This window comes from Neoarius graeffei, chromosome 7 (genome assembly GCF_027579695.1).
Source record: "Neoarius graeffei isolate fNeoGra1 chromosome 7, fNeoGra1.pri, whole genome shotgun sequence".
Taxonomy (NCBI): Eukaryota; Metazoa; Chordata; class Actinopteri; order Siluriformes; family Ariidae; genus Neoarius; species Neoarius graeffei.
In genome coordinates, this window is record NC_083575.1 from 61216881 (window position 1) to 61233598 (window position 16718).

At 39.8% G+C, this 16718-nt stretch overlaps 1 protein-coding gene across 1 annotated transcript in view; it reads left to right on the plus strand.

Annotated features, from left to right (window-relative positions):
• The first annotated feature begins 2701 nt into the window (after nucleotides 1-2701).
• The window catches only part of LOC132889554 (glycogen phosphorylase, liver form-like), a 34923-nt gene continuing 20906 nt past the window's right edge, over nucleotides 2702-16718 (plus strand). Inside the window, exons 1-12 of the mRNA XM_060926190.1 lie at nucleotides 2702-2944; nucleotides 5564-5665; nucleotides 5794-5872; nucleotides 8265-8368; nucleotides 12175-12306; nucleotides 12436-12547; nucleotides 12629-12711; nucleotides 12883-13020; nucleotides 13511-13603; nucleotides 15088-15234; nucleotides 15325-15488; nucleotides 15618-15732. Of these exons, the coding sequence (XP_060782173.1) occupies nucleotides 2702-2944; nucleotides 5564-5665; nucleotides 5794-5872; nucleotides 8265-8368; nucleotides 12175-12306; nucleotides 12436-12547; nucleotides 12629-12711; nucleotides 12883-13020; nucleotides 13511-13603; nucleotides 15088-15234; nucleotides 15325-15488; nucleotides 15618-15732 (1512 nt within the window). The remainder of the gene's footprint in view (nucleotides 2945-5563; nucleotides 5666-5793; nucleotides 5873-8264; nucleotides 8369-12174; nucleotides 12307-12435; nucleotides 12548-12628; nucleotides 12712-12882; nucleotides 13021-13510; nucleotides 13604-15087; nucleotides 15235-15324; nucleotides 15489-15617; nucleotides 15733-16718) is intronic.

The window sequence follows — 16718 nt, forward strand, 5'->3', positions numbered from 1 at the left end:
AATATTAGACTATATGTTGAAAACATTCATTTATTTAAATTTTTTTTTTCCTTCCCACAACACTGCCATTATGCTACAAAGTTCAGGCCTGCCTCTCATTTCTCCTCCTGTAATCTAATCCATTAAATCATTGGTCATGTCATCAAATAGAAGAGGAAATTCATAAGGATGGGCACAGTGAGTAGCATTGCCAAACTGTAGCTCTAGTGTCCCTGGTTTGAACCTGAGCTTGAGTTACTGTCAGTGTGGGATACTGCATGCTGTGGGGTTTCCTGCACCTCCCCAAAACATGCTGGTAGAGAGCATGGCTGCTCTAATTTACCCAAGGTACACTCTTAAAACACGTGTTGAAAATAACACAACTTGCGTTGTTTTTTAACACATCTCTATGTCCAGATTGGGACAACAGAACTTTTGTTCATTTTAACACATTATTTGTTATTTGTGCAATTTTGGTGTTAAACATTTCTGAAATATAACACAACTCTTGTTGAAATTAAACTTGCACAAAAGATGTGTTGATTTCCAACACATTCGTTTTAAGAGTGTATGTGTACATTGTGCCCTGGCATCCTATCCAGGGTGTATTTCTGCCTCGTAACTTGGAGATATACTGTGACCCACAGTTACGGAAGATGAATGAATTCATGTATTTATATGAAAAGTTGCAACTTCCCCCTGCTGGTCAAGGTTACAGTTACTAGCATTTCTACTAAATTCATTATGATCAACATCATCACCCTCAATTCAAATCTGTACAAATTGTCCAGGTTTAGAAAATGTTATTTTAGACATAAAAGCACAAATATTGTTATAACTAATGACAACAAAAAATAATTCCTTATCCATCCATCCATCTATTATCTACACTGCTTATCGATCAGGGCCACGGGGGAAGCTGAAGCCAATCCCAGCTAACTTTGGGCGAAAGGCAAGTTACACCCTGGGCAGGTCGCCAGTCCATTGCAGGGCTGATACAGTGCCCCTGGGGCAGAGAGGGTGAAGGGCCTTTTTCAAGGGAACAACATTGGGCAACTTGGTTGGTTTTTATTATTATTATTATTATTATTATTATTATTATTATTATTATTATTATTATTATTATATTTGGTGCTAATACATTAGGACATGTGGTTCTATAAGTCTATAAATTACAGAGTCCAGGCAGATTTTATACTTATTATTATTACTATTATTACTGATTATATATTATTGATCTGTGCAAAAGTGAATAATGTGCAGAGATAAATTATGAATCTGTAGAGGTTATACAATGCAGTTTATCATTATAATTGGACTATGTGCAGTTGGTTCAGTATAATGGATTAAATGGAAAATTCACACACTGACTGAAATGTCTGTGTGGCCTTTACTGCGCTTTCTTTTTTGTAGAAAGCTGATAAATTTTAGGACATTTTGTCCTCACATTACAAACTCACACTACACATACTGCACCCTATTTACCAATAAATGCGAATGCCAATTTGACAGTGATCAAAAAATGAATATTTTGATTTTACTATAATCCTATATTATCACTTGATACTGTACTGAATCATTCTCATGGAGTTTAATGATGAGAGTGTTGATATACTGTAGTGATTTAACAGGAATGAAGAGACACTGGGCTGTCTCTCACTCAAAGGCATAGCATGAACACACTCTACAACAGTCCCCCTTCTGGTCAACACACATAATCAGCAGCAGTACACATACACATTTTCTCTCTCTCTCTCTCTCTCTCTCTCTCTTTGTCTCCTCTGTTTGTTACTGCCTCAGAGCTGTACAGGCAAATCGCTAATCTTTATTGAAAAACTGGTGCTGCTTCTGTTTATATGTCTGAAAAATACAGTACTATATATAGATAGAAGGATATATTTGTGTTATTACCTGCAATATTTAAAAAAGCACAGCTTTAAATAAAAAAATAGTAATTCATAAACTGGCAATATGTTATTTATGTTCTAGAAGTGCTAGACTCTATAGAGTGGATGTTTGCGTGGCTCCACATCATTAGATGTGGGGGTCCGGGTTGCTATGCTGTGGTGCAGTGAAATAGCTGCCTTTATTTGCATCACCAGACATGTGTAGCCTACTTTCAAAATAATTTCCTGAGCCTGTTTATCAACTGACTGATACAAGGATACTCCTTGGACTGATAAAGTGTGGATTTGTTGTGTTGTATGAAAAGAATTGTGTACACAGAAAAAAAAAAAAAGCTTGAACGCCTACAGAACTGCATGAACACCTATGGGGAAAAAATCTTAGTGTTCATTTGAGGTGAGAAGAGAGACAAATTAACATTTTAGGAGTGTTTTCCTTCAATCTTGAAGGCATACAATCTACAGCAAATGCTGTAGGCCTTCAATCAACACTAGATTTGCTGTATAAGGAGCCAAAAATGTGGGTCTGTGACTGTACAGGGGATCTTTATTTTCTTTATCATAAAGTAATCCCAAATGTGAACAATAACTTTATTATTATTATATGGCGCTTGGTGCATTCTGTAACTGTACACTGTATTCAATAAATGGGTTGAGTCAAGTGAACAGATGTCTGTTCTTTAATGCTGTCCCTCATATAAATGACCAATGAGCGAGCTCATGGCCTGAACCACCTCTGTCTGTTTAACCTGGACTAAAGTTCAGATCAAAGTGCCCTACACGTCTTACAGTCTGTTCCAGACCTACAGAGTCTCAGCATGGCCACTCCACTCACTGACCAGGAGAAACGCAAGCAGATCAGCATCCGCGGGATCGTCGGGGTGGAAAATGTTGCCGAGCTGAAAAAAAGTTTCAATCGCCACTTGCATTTCACTCTGGTAAAGGACAGGAATGTGGCCACACCACTTGATTATTATTATGCCCTGGCACACACGGTGAGGGATCACCTGGTGGGTCGCTGGATCCGGACACAGCAGTTCTACTATGAGAAGGATCCGAAGGTGAGGTCACAGGACATCTGGGTAGGGTCTTTAGTCTAAAATTCTAAATGAGGATAAAACTCTCCTGATTATCTTACTACAGCTCCTCTATATGGGTCTGTCTACCTATGATTGAAGTTCTATAAAGGCAGGAAGGATGGGGATTATACCAAGAAGCATGAGTAGACATTTGAACCAAAGAAACCCAAAAGAACTAAAATTTTTTAAAAATAAAAATGGGTGGTGGGTTCATTTTATTAACCTGTCAGGGACAAACATTTCCGCAGGTAATGTGGTGTCCTTGGCTTTGTCTGAAAGCAATGACCTCTCCTGTAAATGGTAAACGCCTATAATAATAATAATAATAATAATAATAATAATAATAATAATAATAATAATAATAATGTTTAGCCCTGTGATGACCTGGCGACTTGTCCAGGGTGTACCCCGCCTTTCGCCCATAGTCAGCTGGGATAGGCTCCAGCTTGCCTGCGACCCTGTAGAACAGGATAAAGCGGCTAGAGATAATGAGATGAGATGAGATAATAATGTTTTTTAAAAGGGTGCCAGAAAAGATTCTTTTCAGGAATGTCATAAAGGAGTAATTTTTTTTGTCTCTTTGAGTCCCTCCTGCTTTTATAACCATTTGATTTCTATAGAGTTCATTAAATATGTATATGAATAGGAGTGTGATATCACATCCATGCCAAAATTCTAAATATTTAATGTGTGGGTTATAATTCCAGTAGTACAGAAGTGCAAGACTCCTGAGTCATATGTACTCCTGAACCATCTTTATAAATGGTTAATAAAAGTGAAACAAAGTTGATCATGTTTCACGTTGCTGTGGACTTCAACGTACTAGAATACTAGAATAAAGCAAGTCTTGTGTTATATTCTTTTGCATTGTTTTCAAGCTTGAGTCTAACATGAATATTTGTAGTTTGTAGGGGAAACTAGCTGTAATACTATGTTTCAAACTAAGGAAGCCATGAAAAGGGTATATTCTAATGTATTTGTGCATTTCTGTATTTATGGAACATGTCCTTACTGTGCATATGACAATAAACACTGAACTTTGCACATGTATACGGAATGTCCGTATTTTATACGGATTTGATTCAATAAACGTAGTATATGGGCGTACAAATAAAGTTATATGGATTCTTTAAAAAAAACTTCAATATTTATTTAGAGCTATAATCAATTCCCACGATGATAAAAGAGCGCATAACATTTACAAACGTACTGTACACCACACAAAGCACAGACAGCCAGTAAAGAGTCTTATGAAATCGCGCGTTATCTTGTGGTAGCGAGACTTCGTTCCACTTCTGATCATGCGCACACCGCATTGAGAGAATCCCGCTAACCGTGAAGTAACATTTTGTTTGAAAAGCGTATTTCCACCTGAGCGATTTTCACTAGCGACTGAAAAGATTCTGAATGGGCACTCCGGCAAGATCAACACAGACACTTGCTGTGACATGCAGCCTAGTGAGGTATTGGTGCAGACTGCTAAAAAAGCTGTCATGGAGTACAATTCAGAACATTAGAGTGACACTTTGTGTTTTTGTCAAACATTGGAGCTTTGTATTCATTCTGAAGGTTTATTGTTATTAATATTGAATAAAAAGTAACTTGGATATATCATTGTTAATTATCATTCAAATTTTAGGTAAATTATTTTAATTTGCATCTTATACGGATTTTATAAGGGAAATACGGATTTTGGAGGTTGGTTATGCAGGTTTGATTGACCAAAGGTTGACATGTATGACTTTGTGAGAGAACTATGTACATATACAGTAAACATGTGTGCATGTATAGGAATTGGTAGAGGAGGCAGATAGACTACAAGTCCTAGTAATTTAATGGAAAAGATAAAGCCAAAAAAATCAGTGAAAACAAGAACCGTTGAGATGAATATGAGGCAAGAAACATACAGACTATTAATGATGATGTGGTACACACAACAAAGGCTTGACAGTGAGACACTGAAAAACAAGTACTTACAAGAAAAACTTATTTTCCCATCTCTTTGGGTCCAAATATTTACGATTGAATTCTGTCCAGTATTGAGTTAGAATGCTATAATTGGCAACCACAAAATGGCTATAAAATGTAATTCTAAAGGGTATATTATCCACTTATAATGTTAAGTGTCTGACAGCACCCCATTACCTCCTGTAGTCAATTATTATTTTCTGATGTTTACAAAAGGAGAAGTCTATTGCCAAAGCAATGCCTGAATATTTTGCTGATTACAACAATATGGATGAGTATCTGACAACATGGAAAGGATCCCTTTTGTAAACAGTGTATTTCTGCAAAGGGATGGACAGTCTGATTGTTTTTTCTTTTTTTGTATATCATGCATTTTTGTATTTTAACATATCTGATTCAGGTTACTGAGATCTTGAATTTGTCACAGGTCAAGCTGGCTAAATTAGAAAACTGCAATTTTCACTTGAGAAATCATTTAAGGAAGATTAACTTATTTACATAAATAATTAAATGCAGTTCTGTTACAGCTTTTGTATCAGATACAGATATTACCAAGAATAATCACACTCAGTGTGTTACGCCTTTCCTGTGCTACTGATTGGCTGTTCATTTATTTTGAAACATGTGTTACAGCGTGTGTATTACCTCTCCCTGGAGTTCTACATGGGCAGAGCTCTACAGAACACCATGATCAATTTAGGACTGCAGAATGCCTGTGATGAGGCCATCTATCAGGTAAGAATGTGTGACAAAAAGAGAAAGAGCACTGACTACTTGTTTACTGAATTGAATACACTCAGTATATCTGATTTCTATGAGCCAGAAAATAGCTAAGCTGTTTACTTTCCTCTGTCTCATTTTAGTTGGGTTTGGACATGGAGGATTTGGAGGCTATGGAGGAGGATGCAGGATTAGGGAATGGAGGACTAGGCCGGCTGGCAGGTCTTACAGTTTCTGAGCTCTCTGCCTCAATGTGCCATTCTTTCTTCCCCTGCTCTTCTGTGTCTCCTGCTGCTCTTGTTCCTCTTAGCCCCCACAAGGCTTTAGTGCTGTCTGCTACTGCAAATGTATTTTTTGTTATTGTGAGCAGAATGTGAGCAGAACAGGCCACTCCAGGCCAGAATGGGAAATAAACAACCCTAGAAACATGCAATACAAACACAACACACAGGCACTAACATCTTATTTATGTAGAAAATATTTCTCTGTGGGCGGCATGGTGGTGTAGTGTTTAGCGCTGTCGCCTCACAGCAAGAAGGTCCGGGTTTGAGCCCCGTGGCTGGTGAGGGCCTTTCTGTGCGGAGTTTGCATGTTGTCCGTGTGGGTTTCCTCCAGGTGCTCCGGTTTCCCCCAAAGACATGCAGGTTAGGTTAACTGGTGACTCTAACTTGACCGTGAGTGTGAATGGTTGTCTGTGTCTATGTGTCAGCCCTGTGATGACCTGGTGACTTGTCCAGGGTGTACCCCGCCTTTCGCCCGTAGTCAGCTGGGATAGGCTCCAGCTTGCCTGCGACCCTGTAGAACAGGATAAAGCAGCTACAGGTAATGGATGGATGGAGTGATGAGATGAGATGAGATATTTCTCTGTGAAATCTCATCTCATCTCATTATCTCTAGCCGCTTTATCCTTCTACAGGGTCGCAGGCATCAGAGATGCAGGCTTCTGAACTGAGCGCTGATAACAACTTGGGTCGTCCTTCTCCTCTTTAGTCCAAATGACACGGCGTCCCTGATTTCCATAAAGAACTTCAAATTTTGATTCGTCTGACCACAGAACAGTTTTCCACTTTGCCACAGTCCATTTTAAATGAGCCTTGGCCCAGAGAAGACGTCTGGGCTTCTGGATCATGTTTAGATACGGCTTCTTCTTTGAACTATAGCGTTTTAGCTGGCAACGGCGGATGGCACGGTGAATTGTGTTCACAGATAATGTTCTCTGGAATTATTCCTGAGCCCATTTTGTGATTTCCAACACAGAAGCATGCCTGTATGTGATGCAGTGCCGTCTAAGGGCCCGAAGATCACGGGCACCCAGTATGGTTTTCCGGCCTTGACCCTTACGCAGAGAGATTCTTCCAGATTCTCTGAATCTTTTGATGATATTATGCACTGTAGATGATGATATGTTCAAACTCTTTGCAATTTTACACTGTCGAACTCCTTTCTGATATTGCTTCACTATTTGTCGGCGCAGAATTAGGGGGATTGGTGAACCTTTTCCCATCTTTACTTCTGAGAGCCGCTGCCACTCCAAGATGCTCTTTTTATACCCAGTCATGTTAATGACCTATTGCCAGTTGACCTAATGAGTTGCAATTTGGTGCTCCAGCTGTTCCTTTTTTGTACCTTTAACTTTTCCAGCCTCTTAGGCAGCTGGGCCATAGAAGGTTCACGCTGCATGCTGCACACTACACGCTACATGCGTGTAAAGAAAAGTGGACAAACGTAGCATGACTTGCTCTGGGCCATAGAACGGCGTTCACGTTGCACGCTGCACGCTGCACACTTCACGCGTGAAGCGTGAAATGAACATGCACACTTTTTTCTAGGCGTGAAGATGGAAATTCCAGTCAATGCATGCGGTCACCGCCGCGCCAGCCAATCAGAACGGGTCTAGGGAGATAACTCTATGCTTTCAGGGGAAAACTTCAGAAAAAATATAATTGAATGGTATAATTGAAAAATAGTTCTTCATCGGGATTGTCAAGCAGATTATAGAATGTTCGGTGAAATTCACCATGGGTTTCTCTCAGAAGGAAGTGTTCACGGCTCCAAATTCTGTTCCTTTTTCTCTTCCTCTGTCTCAGTAAAAGCAGAATGAGGCAATCGTCGTCATCCGAAGAGTCCATATTGTTGGTTACTCGGTCAAAGTAGAACAGACGCAACACGTGAACATCCAAGCATGAAGTTTAATGGCCCAGGGTCCGGTTCTTCACGTGAACGTGTAGCGTGCAGCATGCAGCGTGCAGCGTGAACCTTCTATGGCCCAGCTGCCTTATTGCCCCTGTCCCAACTTTTTTGAGATGTGTTGCTGTCATGAAATTTCAAATGAGCCAATATTTAGCATGAAATTTCAAAATGTCTCACTTTCGACATTTGATATGTTGTCTATGTTCTACTGTGAATACAATATCAGTTTTTGAGATTTGTAAATTATTGCATTCCGTTTTTATTTACAATTTGTACTTTGTCCCAACTTTTTTGGAATCGGGGTTGTACATCTGATTCTCATAATTTAGTGCTGACAGGCAAAACAAGTTCACAACTGATCAAAATCAGTTATCTGAAGTTCTCTATGAACATGTACATGTGCTTATTGTGTTTATGTTTATAGCATGTTTTCTGGACTCTATGGCAACTCTGGGCTTAGCTGCATATGGTTATGGGATCCGTTATGAGTATGGGATCTTCAACCAGAAAATCAAAGATGGCTGGCAGGTAAATAACCAGACTGGGAGCTGATTACATCATATCACATAATGACTCTATATGAACAGAAAATGTATTTTTGGAATCATAAACCATAAGACCATTTTAGTTTTCTAAAATTCCAGGTGTAATGGGGATGTAGGTTTGTAGGTGATTTCAGTTTGCATATTAACATAATAATATTATAACAATAGTTTGTCACTTAGAAACACAGCAGATCCAAAGTAAGAGTGCACGTGAGCTTAGATTGTGTCTGTGGCATGGTAGTCAGTAACAATGTCAATGAAGCAGGCAACAGTAGGATGCAATTGCAAGAGAGAGTTTAATGAAGACAGGCTGTCTGATGAACAATATCCAATCCATAAAACAAAGAGGGAGTCAAAAACAGGCAAAGGTCATGCCAGGTACAAACAGGTTATCCAAGGCTGAGACAAAGGGCAAAACCTAAAATACCAAAACAGGGTCAAAAACCAGGTCAGCAATGTAAACAAATGGCTTTGTACAAACAGACACTAAGTACTGAGCAATACTTCACATTGAGTGAATGTGAAGCGAGTCCTTATATGCTGTGTGGATATGAGGCTGTAATGAGAAACAGGTGTTTAGTATTCTGGAGATTCAGTTCAGTGTGCACCAGCCATGTTGGAAGATTGCTGTGCATTCTGGGAATTGGAGTCTTGTGTGAGAATGGGAGCTGACATGACAGAACCCCCTCCTGAGGAGCTCACTCCGAGAGTGATTCTTTTCTTTGTGCGACCTTGCAGTTGAGGAGCTGGTTTGTCAGGGTGGCTTGCGTGAAAGTTTTGGCATAGAAGGGGTCTAAGATGTCCTTCAATTGGACCCAACTGCGCTCCTCAGGGCCGTAACCTTCCCACTCTACCAAGTATTCCAGGTTGCTTCCCTTGCGATGTGATTCAAGGATACTGTGAGCTATGTAGGTGGGTTGACCATCCAGGGTGAGAGGTGCGGGAGGTGAATTGGAGGGGATGTAAGTGGCTAGGGGTCCAGAGACAGCAGGTTTTAGGCATGATACATGAAATGAGGGTGAGAGGCAGCTGTGCTGTGGCAGCTCAAGCTTGTAGGTGACATTATTTATTCTTTGTAGAATTTTGAAGGGGCTGATGTACTTAGCACTGAGTTTCTTGCAGGTTTGGTGTTCTTTGATGTCCTTGGTGGATAGCCATACCCTGTCTACTGGGTTATATTGGGGGGGTCTGTCCTCTATGACAGTCCACAAAGTGTTTATATCTTTGTGCCACCAGTTCTAAGCACTGGTGGACACTCTCACACACCTGTTCACTGTGTCTGTACCATTCATTGATTGCTGGTATGTTGGTGGGGGAGTTGTCCCATGGCAAGAGGGGAGGTTGATAGCCCAGTAAGCACTGGAATGGCATGCATTGGGCGCCAGAGAGTCTGATTGAATTCTGTGCATATTCGGCCCACAGTAGGAACTGAGCCCAGTCTTTCTGATTTTCTCAGCATTATACTCTTCGGAAACATCTGCTCTCCTGACTGGCTCTTTCCACCTGGCCATTAGACTGAGGGTGATAATCTGAAGTCAGACTTATTGACATCCCAAATTTATTCATAAACTTGGCCCAGAATCGTGACGTGAATTTAGGCTCCTAATCATTGAACAATATTCCAATCCATTAAGCAAAGGCAGGGTCAAAAACAGGCAAGGGTCATGCAAGACACGAACAGGTTATCCAAGGCTGAGATAAACAGCAAAATCCAAAATACCAAAACAGGGTCAAAAACCAGGGCAGCATTATAAACAAACAGCTTGCAACAAACAGACACTAAGTACTGAGTGATACTTCACACTGAGTGAATGTGAAGCGAGTCCTTATAGAGACTTTACACCATCACATGACCCCATAGCAATGGTAACTATGTCGCCATGACAGGGGGCACACTTGTAGTGCTTCATTCAGCCAAGTTAGTGGTTATTGGTCAGTATGGGAAGTTTTTGTTGCATTTTTGGATGTGCAAATCATTCTGAACGAAACAAAGACATCAGATTTTTTTTAATTTACCAAAAGTAATTCATAATCAAGGAGGAAAAACTAGAGAAATTTTTAAATGTAGAAGGGAAAATGGGGGAAAAAACATTCAGTGGGACTCAATGTCGAACTGAGAGGTCAAAAACCCTATGGTCTGCTCACTTCATTTCCATGAAGGTAAGAATTCTAAAATAATAATAATAATAATAATAAGTGCATTTACATTTGGGGATCCTTTGGAGCGCATTGTGAGAAACACCTGATACTGATCTGAGCGCAATCAGCACAAGCATATAACGACACTGTTTTCACAGAGACTTTGTGAAGTATTCTGTCAGGTATGCGGTGGTAGATGGATCTAAGTGCAGGAAGAGTGTTTATTAGCAGGTCTGATATTTACAAAACACATACACACACACACACACACACAAAACCGAAAACAGAGCTGTAAACATGGCTAGAAACAAACGTGACAGTGATAATGATAATACTTCCAATGGCTCTGTGTCCTTATAGTGCATGCTGATTGTGCTCAAATCAGCATCAGGTGTTTCCCATAATGACTGGGTCCCAAGTGCATGCATAACGTGCTCCGAAGGATCCCCGAATGCCAATGCACTTTTTAATGTTAATTTTTTTTTTTATTCTTACCTTCATAGAAATGAAGTGAGCATACCATTGGGTTTCTGACCTCTCCATTAAACATCGAGTCCCACTGAATGTTTTCCCCCCATTTTCCCTTATATGTTTAGAAATGTCTCTGTTTTTCCCCCCGATGATGAATTACTTTCGGTAAATTAAAAAATCTGATGTCTTTGTTTCGTTCAGAATGATTTGCACAACACAGCAAAACCTTCCCATACTGACCAATAACAACTAACTCTGCTGAATGAAGCACTACAAGCGTGCCCCCTGTCAAGGCGGTGTAGTTACCATTGCGATGAGGTCACATGATGGTGCAAAGCCTTTATTATATGCTATGTGGATATGAAGCCGTAATGAGAAACTGGTGTTTAGTATTCTGGAAATTCGGATCAGTGTGCAGCGGCCATGTTGGAAGATTGCCGTGCATTCTGGGAATTGAAATCTTGCATGAGAACGAGAGCTGACATGACACAAACTTCTCAAAATAACTAACCTGGAACATTTCCAGCTCGATCACTGCTTCTGCTTTGCTCAGTTAACATCCACATATACATATGGTTAACCCACTACTCATGTCTAATGACAAACCACCAAGCCAGCTTATTAGAAACAGTTTTTAACTTTAACTGTTTAATGCAAGCCCTGCAATGACCTGGAGACTTGTCCAGGCTGTACCCCACCTCTTGCCCATAGCCAGCTGGGATAGGCTCCAGCTTGCCTGTGACCCTGTACAGGATAAGTGGCTACAGATAATGGATGGATGGATGTTTAATGCATGGGTCTGTGATGATGATGCAGGTCAGACTCCCATCTTCCATGGACACTTTTTCTCTCTCTTGCGCTCTCTTATTATCTCTTCCTCTATTTGTGTCAGTGCACAGGGTTCACGCTGCTGATAGCAGTGAGCCAATAGAAATCCCAGGTTTAGTGTATGCTTTTTCAGTTACACAGCACGTGTACTGAACTTGTGTTAGAACTGCAAACATATGCCTGGACTTTAAACAACAGAGACCCGATTACACATATACGGAGATATTGTGGAAGGCATTATGAATCCATACAGATTTTCCTTGAGTGTTTTAACAGCCATTGCAGTATATTGTTATTCATAATTTTATATTCCTGGTGCATAAGGCATTGATTGAATGTCTTGTGCATTAGGTGGAAGAAGCTGATGATTGGCTACGGTATGGAAACCCATGGGAGAAGGCCCGTCCTGAGTACATGCTGCCAGTGCATTTTTATGGACGAGTAGAGGAGACTGAAGAAGGACCTAAATGGGTTGATACACAGGTCTCCTCTTACAAATGACATAATGGCACCAAAAATATATGATCTGTCAGTGGATAGAGCTACCTTAAGTTATATAAACTAGTTGTATAGTTACATAACTGGATATATGAAAGTGTTGTCTTCTTTCAGGTGGTACTGGCCATGCCCTATGACACGCCCATCCCTGGCTACATGAACAACACTGTAAACACAATGCGACTGTGGTCTGCACGAGCTCCCAATGACTTCAATCTTCGAGACTGTGGGTGATCAATTATACATAGACATATGTGCTCTGTCCAATTACACAGTCAGATTTCATGTGTATTTATTCAACCCTCAGTCAATGTTGGGGATTACATCCAGGCTGTTTTGGACCGGAACCTGGCTGAGAACATTTCCAGAGTGCTCTACCCCAATGACAATGTGTGTTCTGCTTATCTACTCCTTTTAGATACACTTACAGTGTGATATTACTCTTAGGACTAGTTCTTCTGAGACAAACTTAAGTGCAAAATCCTAACATAGTATATCGTTATTCCTTAGAATGGAGAATTATTAGAATAGAAACTGATTGTGGTCCATATTATCCTGTAGTTTTTTGAAGGTAAAGAGCTGCGACTGAAGCAGGAGTACTTTGCGGTGGCGGCGACTCTACAGGATGTGATTAGACGCTTTAAGACCTCGAGAAAGAGTAGCTCTGTCCACCTGTCTTACGATAGCTTTCCTGAGAAGGTTTGTATAACACTGATTCATGAGCAGAGAAAGCCATGTTTTTTTTTTAGCCTACACACTTATGTACAATCTAGATTAGAGCTTGCTTCATGTTTGGAAAATTATATTCATGTGAATTTGATTCATTATGGTAATAGAAGTAAAACAACTTTCAAGCTCACAAAACAACCAGATCAGGGAAAAGTTGTCTATAATTTATGCATTATTAATAAGGGAATTAAGAATAAGTTGTGTTTTCTACTCCACTGCCTTTCAGTGTAAATGCTATATAATAAATGGTAACATTTGCATGTTTTTATCAAACACAGTCCTCTCCAACTTAGTATCCATCATCTAAACTGGCCTCTCACTTGTGATGTTCTAGCACCTGTGCTGTGAAAGCTTTCCCATTATCACACATTTCTACCCACGTACCATCTGAACTATTGTAACTTAATATGGTTTTTGAAAACAATGCTGTTAAAATATTGTATGTGTATCCGTGACTCAGGTGGCTATCCAACTGAATGACACACACCCTGCCATGGCCATCCCTGAGCTAATGAGGATCTTTGTGGATATTGAGAAGTTGGACTGGGACACGGTGAGAGAAACACACCCACATACTGTAGATGTCTTCATTTCATAGTTTACTTACAGAAGTTGCAGAAGTTCTTTGTAGTCTCAAAAGAGCAAATTCCAAATCAAAAAATATTCCCATGTTAAGACATGTGAAGGATCTAAAAAATTTTAAAAGATTGAAGATTACTAAGAACATAGTCAGGATCAAAGAATGCTATCAAGCTGCAACCATGATTCCAAAAAAGTTGGGATCCTGTGTAAAATTTAAATAAAAACAGAATGCAATGATTTGCAAATCCTTTTCAACCTATATTCAATTGAATACAATACAAAGACAACATATTCCGTGTTCAAACTGATAAACTTTATGATTTTTTTTTTTGTAAATATACGCTTATTCTGAATTTGATGCCTGCAACACATTTCAACAAAAGGTTGGGAAAGTTGTGGAATGCTCAAAAACATCTGTTTGGAACATCCTACAGGTAAACAAGTTAATTGGTAATTGGAAAGGCTCAGTTGTTCACCAGCAAGGATGGGACAAGGTTCAGCACTTTATGAATAATGCCTTCTGCACCTTACGGTGGCGGAGGCATAAAAATTTCATGGACAAATAGTCCAAAAGTTTAAGAACAACATTTTTCACCATTCAATTGCAATGAATTTATGGATTTCACCATCAACAATCCATAATATCATGAAAAGATTCAGAGAATCCAGAAAAAAATCTCTGCACATTTCAATTTCAAATTGTTCTTCATAATCATGGACGTTGCATCCTCTGGGCTAAAGAGGAAAAGCACCATCCAAATTGTTACCAGCGCAAAATTCAAAAGCCAGCACCTGTGATGGTATGGGTATGTGTTAGTGCCCATGGCATTGGTAACTTTCACGTCTGTGAAGGCACCATTAATGCTGAAAGGCACATACATGTTTTGGAGCGACATGTTGCTATCTAGAGGACGTCTTTTTCAGGCACATCCCAGCAAAACAATGCCAAGACACATTCAGCATGTGTTACAACAGTGTGGCTTCATAGTAAAAGAGTGCAGGTTCTAAACTGGCCTCCCATTGAAAATATGTGGCGCATTATGAAGTGCAAAATACGACAATGGAGATTCCTGACTATTGAGCAATTGAAGTCATATGTCAAACAAGAATGGGAAAGAATTTCACGTTCAAAACTTAACAGCCATTAGTGTCCTCAGTTCCCAAACATGTTGCAGGCATCAAATTCTGAATGAGTGTATATTTACAAAAAAAAAGTTTATCAGTTTTAACATTAAATATCTTGTCTTCATATTGTATTCAACTGGATATAGATCTGCATTCTGTTTTTATTTACATTTTACACAGTGTCCCAAATTTTGTTGGAATCATAGTTGTAAATTCCTATAAGAGAGAAGCTAATAAAACATGAAAAACACACTAGCCAAAGGATTTTTTTCCATTTACTAAATTTGCTTAATAAAGAGGTAGCTCTTTGGTCTTCATTTCTGTGTGCAGGCATGGGATCTTACGAGGCGCACCTTTGCATATACCAATCACACTGTGCTCCCTGAGGCTCTGGAGCGCTGGCCTGTTCATCTGTTGGAGAAACTCCTACCACGCCACCTACAAATCATCTACCAGATCAACCAAATACACCTGGACGTGAGTGCGGACATGCACAAATCTTCATTTTCTTGCAATCAGATTTTAAATACAAAATAAAAGCAGTCATGTATCTGTGTGTTTTTGTAGCACATAGCATCCCTGTTTCCTGGGGACATGGATCGTTTGTGCAGGATGTCTCTGATTGAGGAGGAGGGTGGGAAGAAAGTGAACATGGCTCACCTGTGCATTGTTGGATCCCATACTGTTAATGGAGTTGCTGAGATTCATTCTAACATTATCAAAAATAAAGTGTGAGTGACACACATTTGGATCAAGCATAGATCATCACACACCCACAATCTAATAATTCAATGACATCAAAAAGATGTGAGATTCATATAAACAAACATAAAACAAAATTTTTTTTTTCTGTCTGTCAGATTCCGAGATTTCAGTGAATTGGAAGAAGAAAAGTTCCAGAACAAAACAAATGGAATCACTCCACGGCGCTGGCTTCTGCTGTGCAACCCAGGACTGGCTGACCTAATCGCAGAGGTAACGTGTACACACACACACACACACACACACACACACTCTAATATACAGTGGCATGCAAAAGTTTGGGCACCCTTACTGAAAATGTCTGTTACTGTGAATAGTTAAGTGAACAGAAGATGAACTGATCACCAAAAGGCACAAAGGTAAAGACGACACATTTCTTTTCAGCGTTTTCTGCAAGATTTGCTTGTTATTTTTGTTTTGTACAATTGGAGAGTGAAAAAAGAAAAGGAACACCATGCAAAGGTTTGGGCACCCCAATACATTTGAGTTCTCAGGTAACTTTTACCAAGGTTCCAGACCTTAAGTAGCTTATTGAGCTGTGGCTTGTTCAAATTCTTCCTTAGGAAAGGTCAGATGATGCAGATTTCAAAGCTGTATAAATTCTCTGACTCCTCAAACTTGTCCCTAAAATCAACAGCCATGGGCTCCTCTATGCAACTCCCTCGCATTCTGAATAATAAAATAATTGATGCTCACAAAACAGGAGAAGGCTACAAGAATGTACCGTAGCAAAGTGTTTTCAGGTAGCTGTTTCTTCAGATTGTAATGTGATTAAGAAATGGCAGTTAACAGAAACAGTGGAGCTCAAGGTGAGGTCTGGAAGATGAAGAAAACTTTCTGAAAGAACTGCTCGTTGGATTGCTAGAAAGGCAAATAAAAACCCCTGTTTGACTGCAAAAGACCTTCAGAAAGATTTAGCAGACTCTGGAGTGGTGGTGCACTGTTCTACTATGCAGCGACACCTGAACAAATATGACCTTCATGGGAGAATCATCAGAAGAAAACCTTTCCTGCGTCCTAGCCACAAAATTCAGTGTCTGAAGTTTGCAAATGAACATCTACGAGGAAATAAGCCTGATGCAATTTGGAAACAAGTCCTGTGGACTGATGAAATCAAAATAGAACTTTTTGGCCACAATGTGCAAAGGTATGTTTGGAGAAAAAGGGTGCCAAATTCCAGGAAAAGAACACCTCTCCAA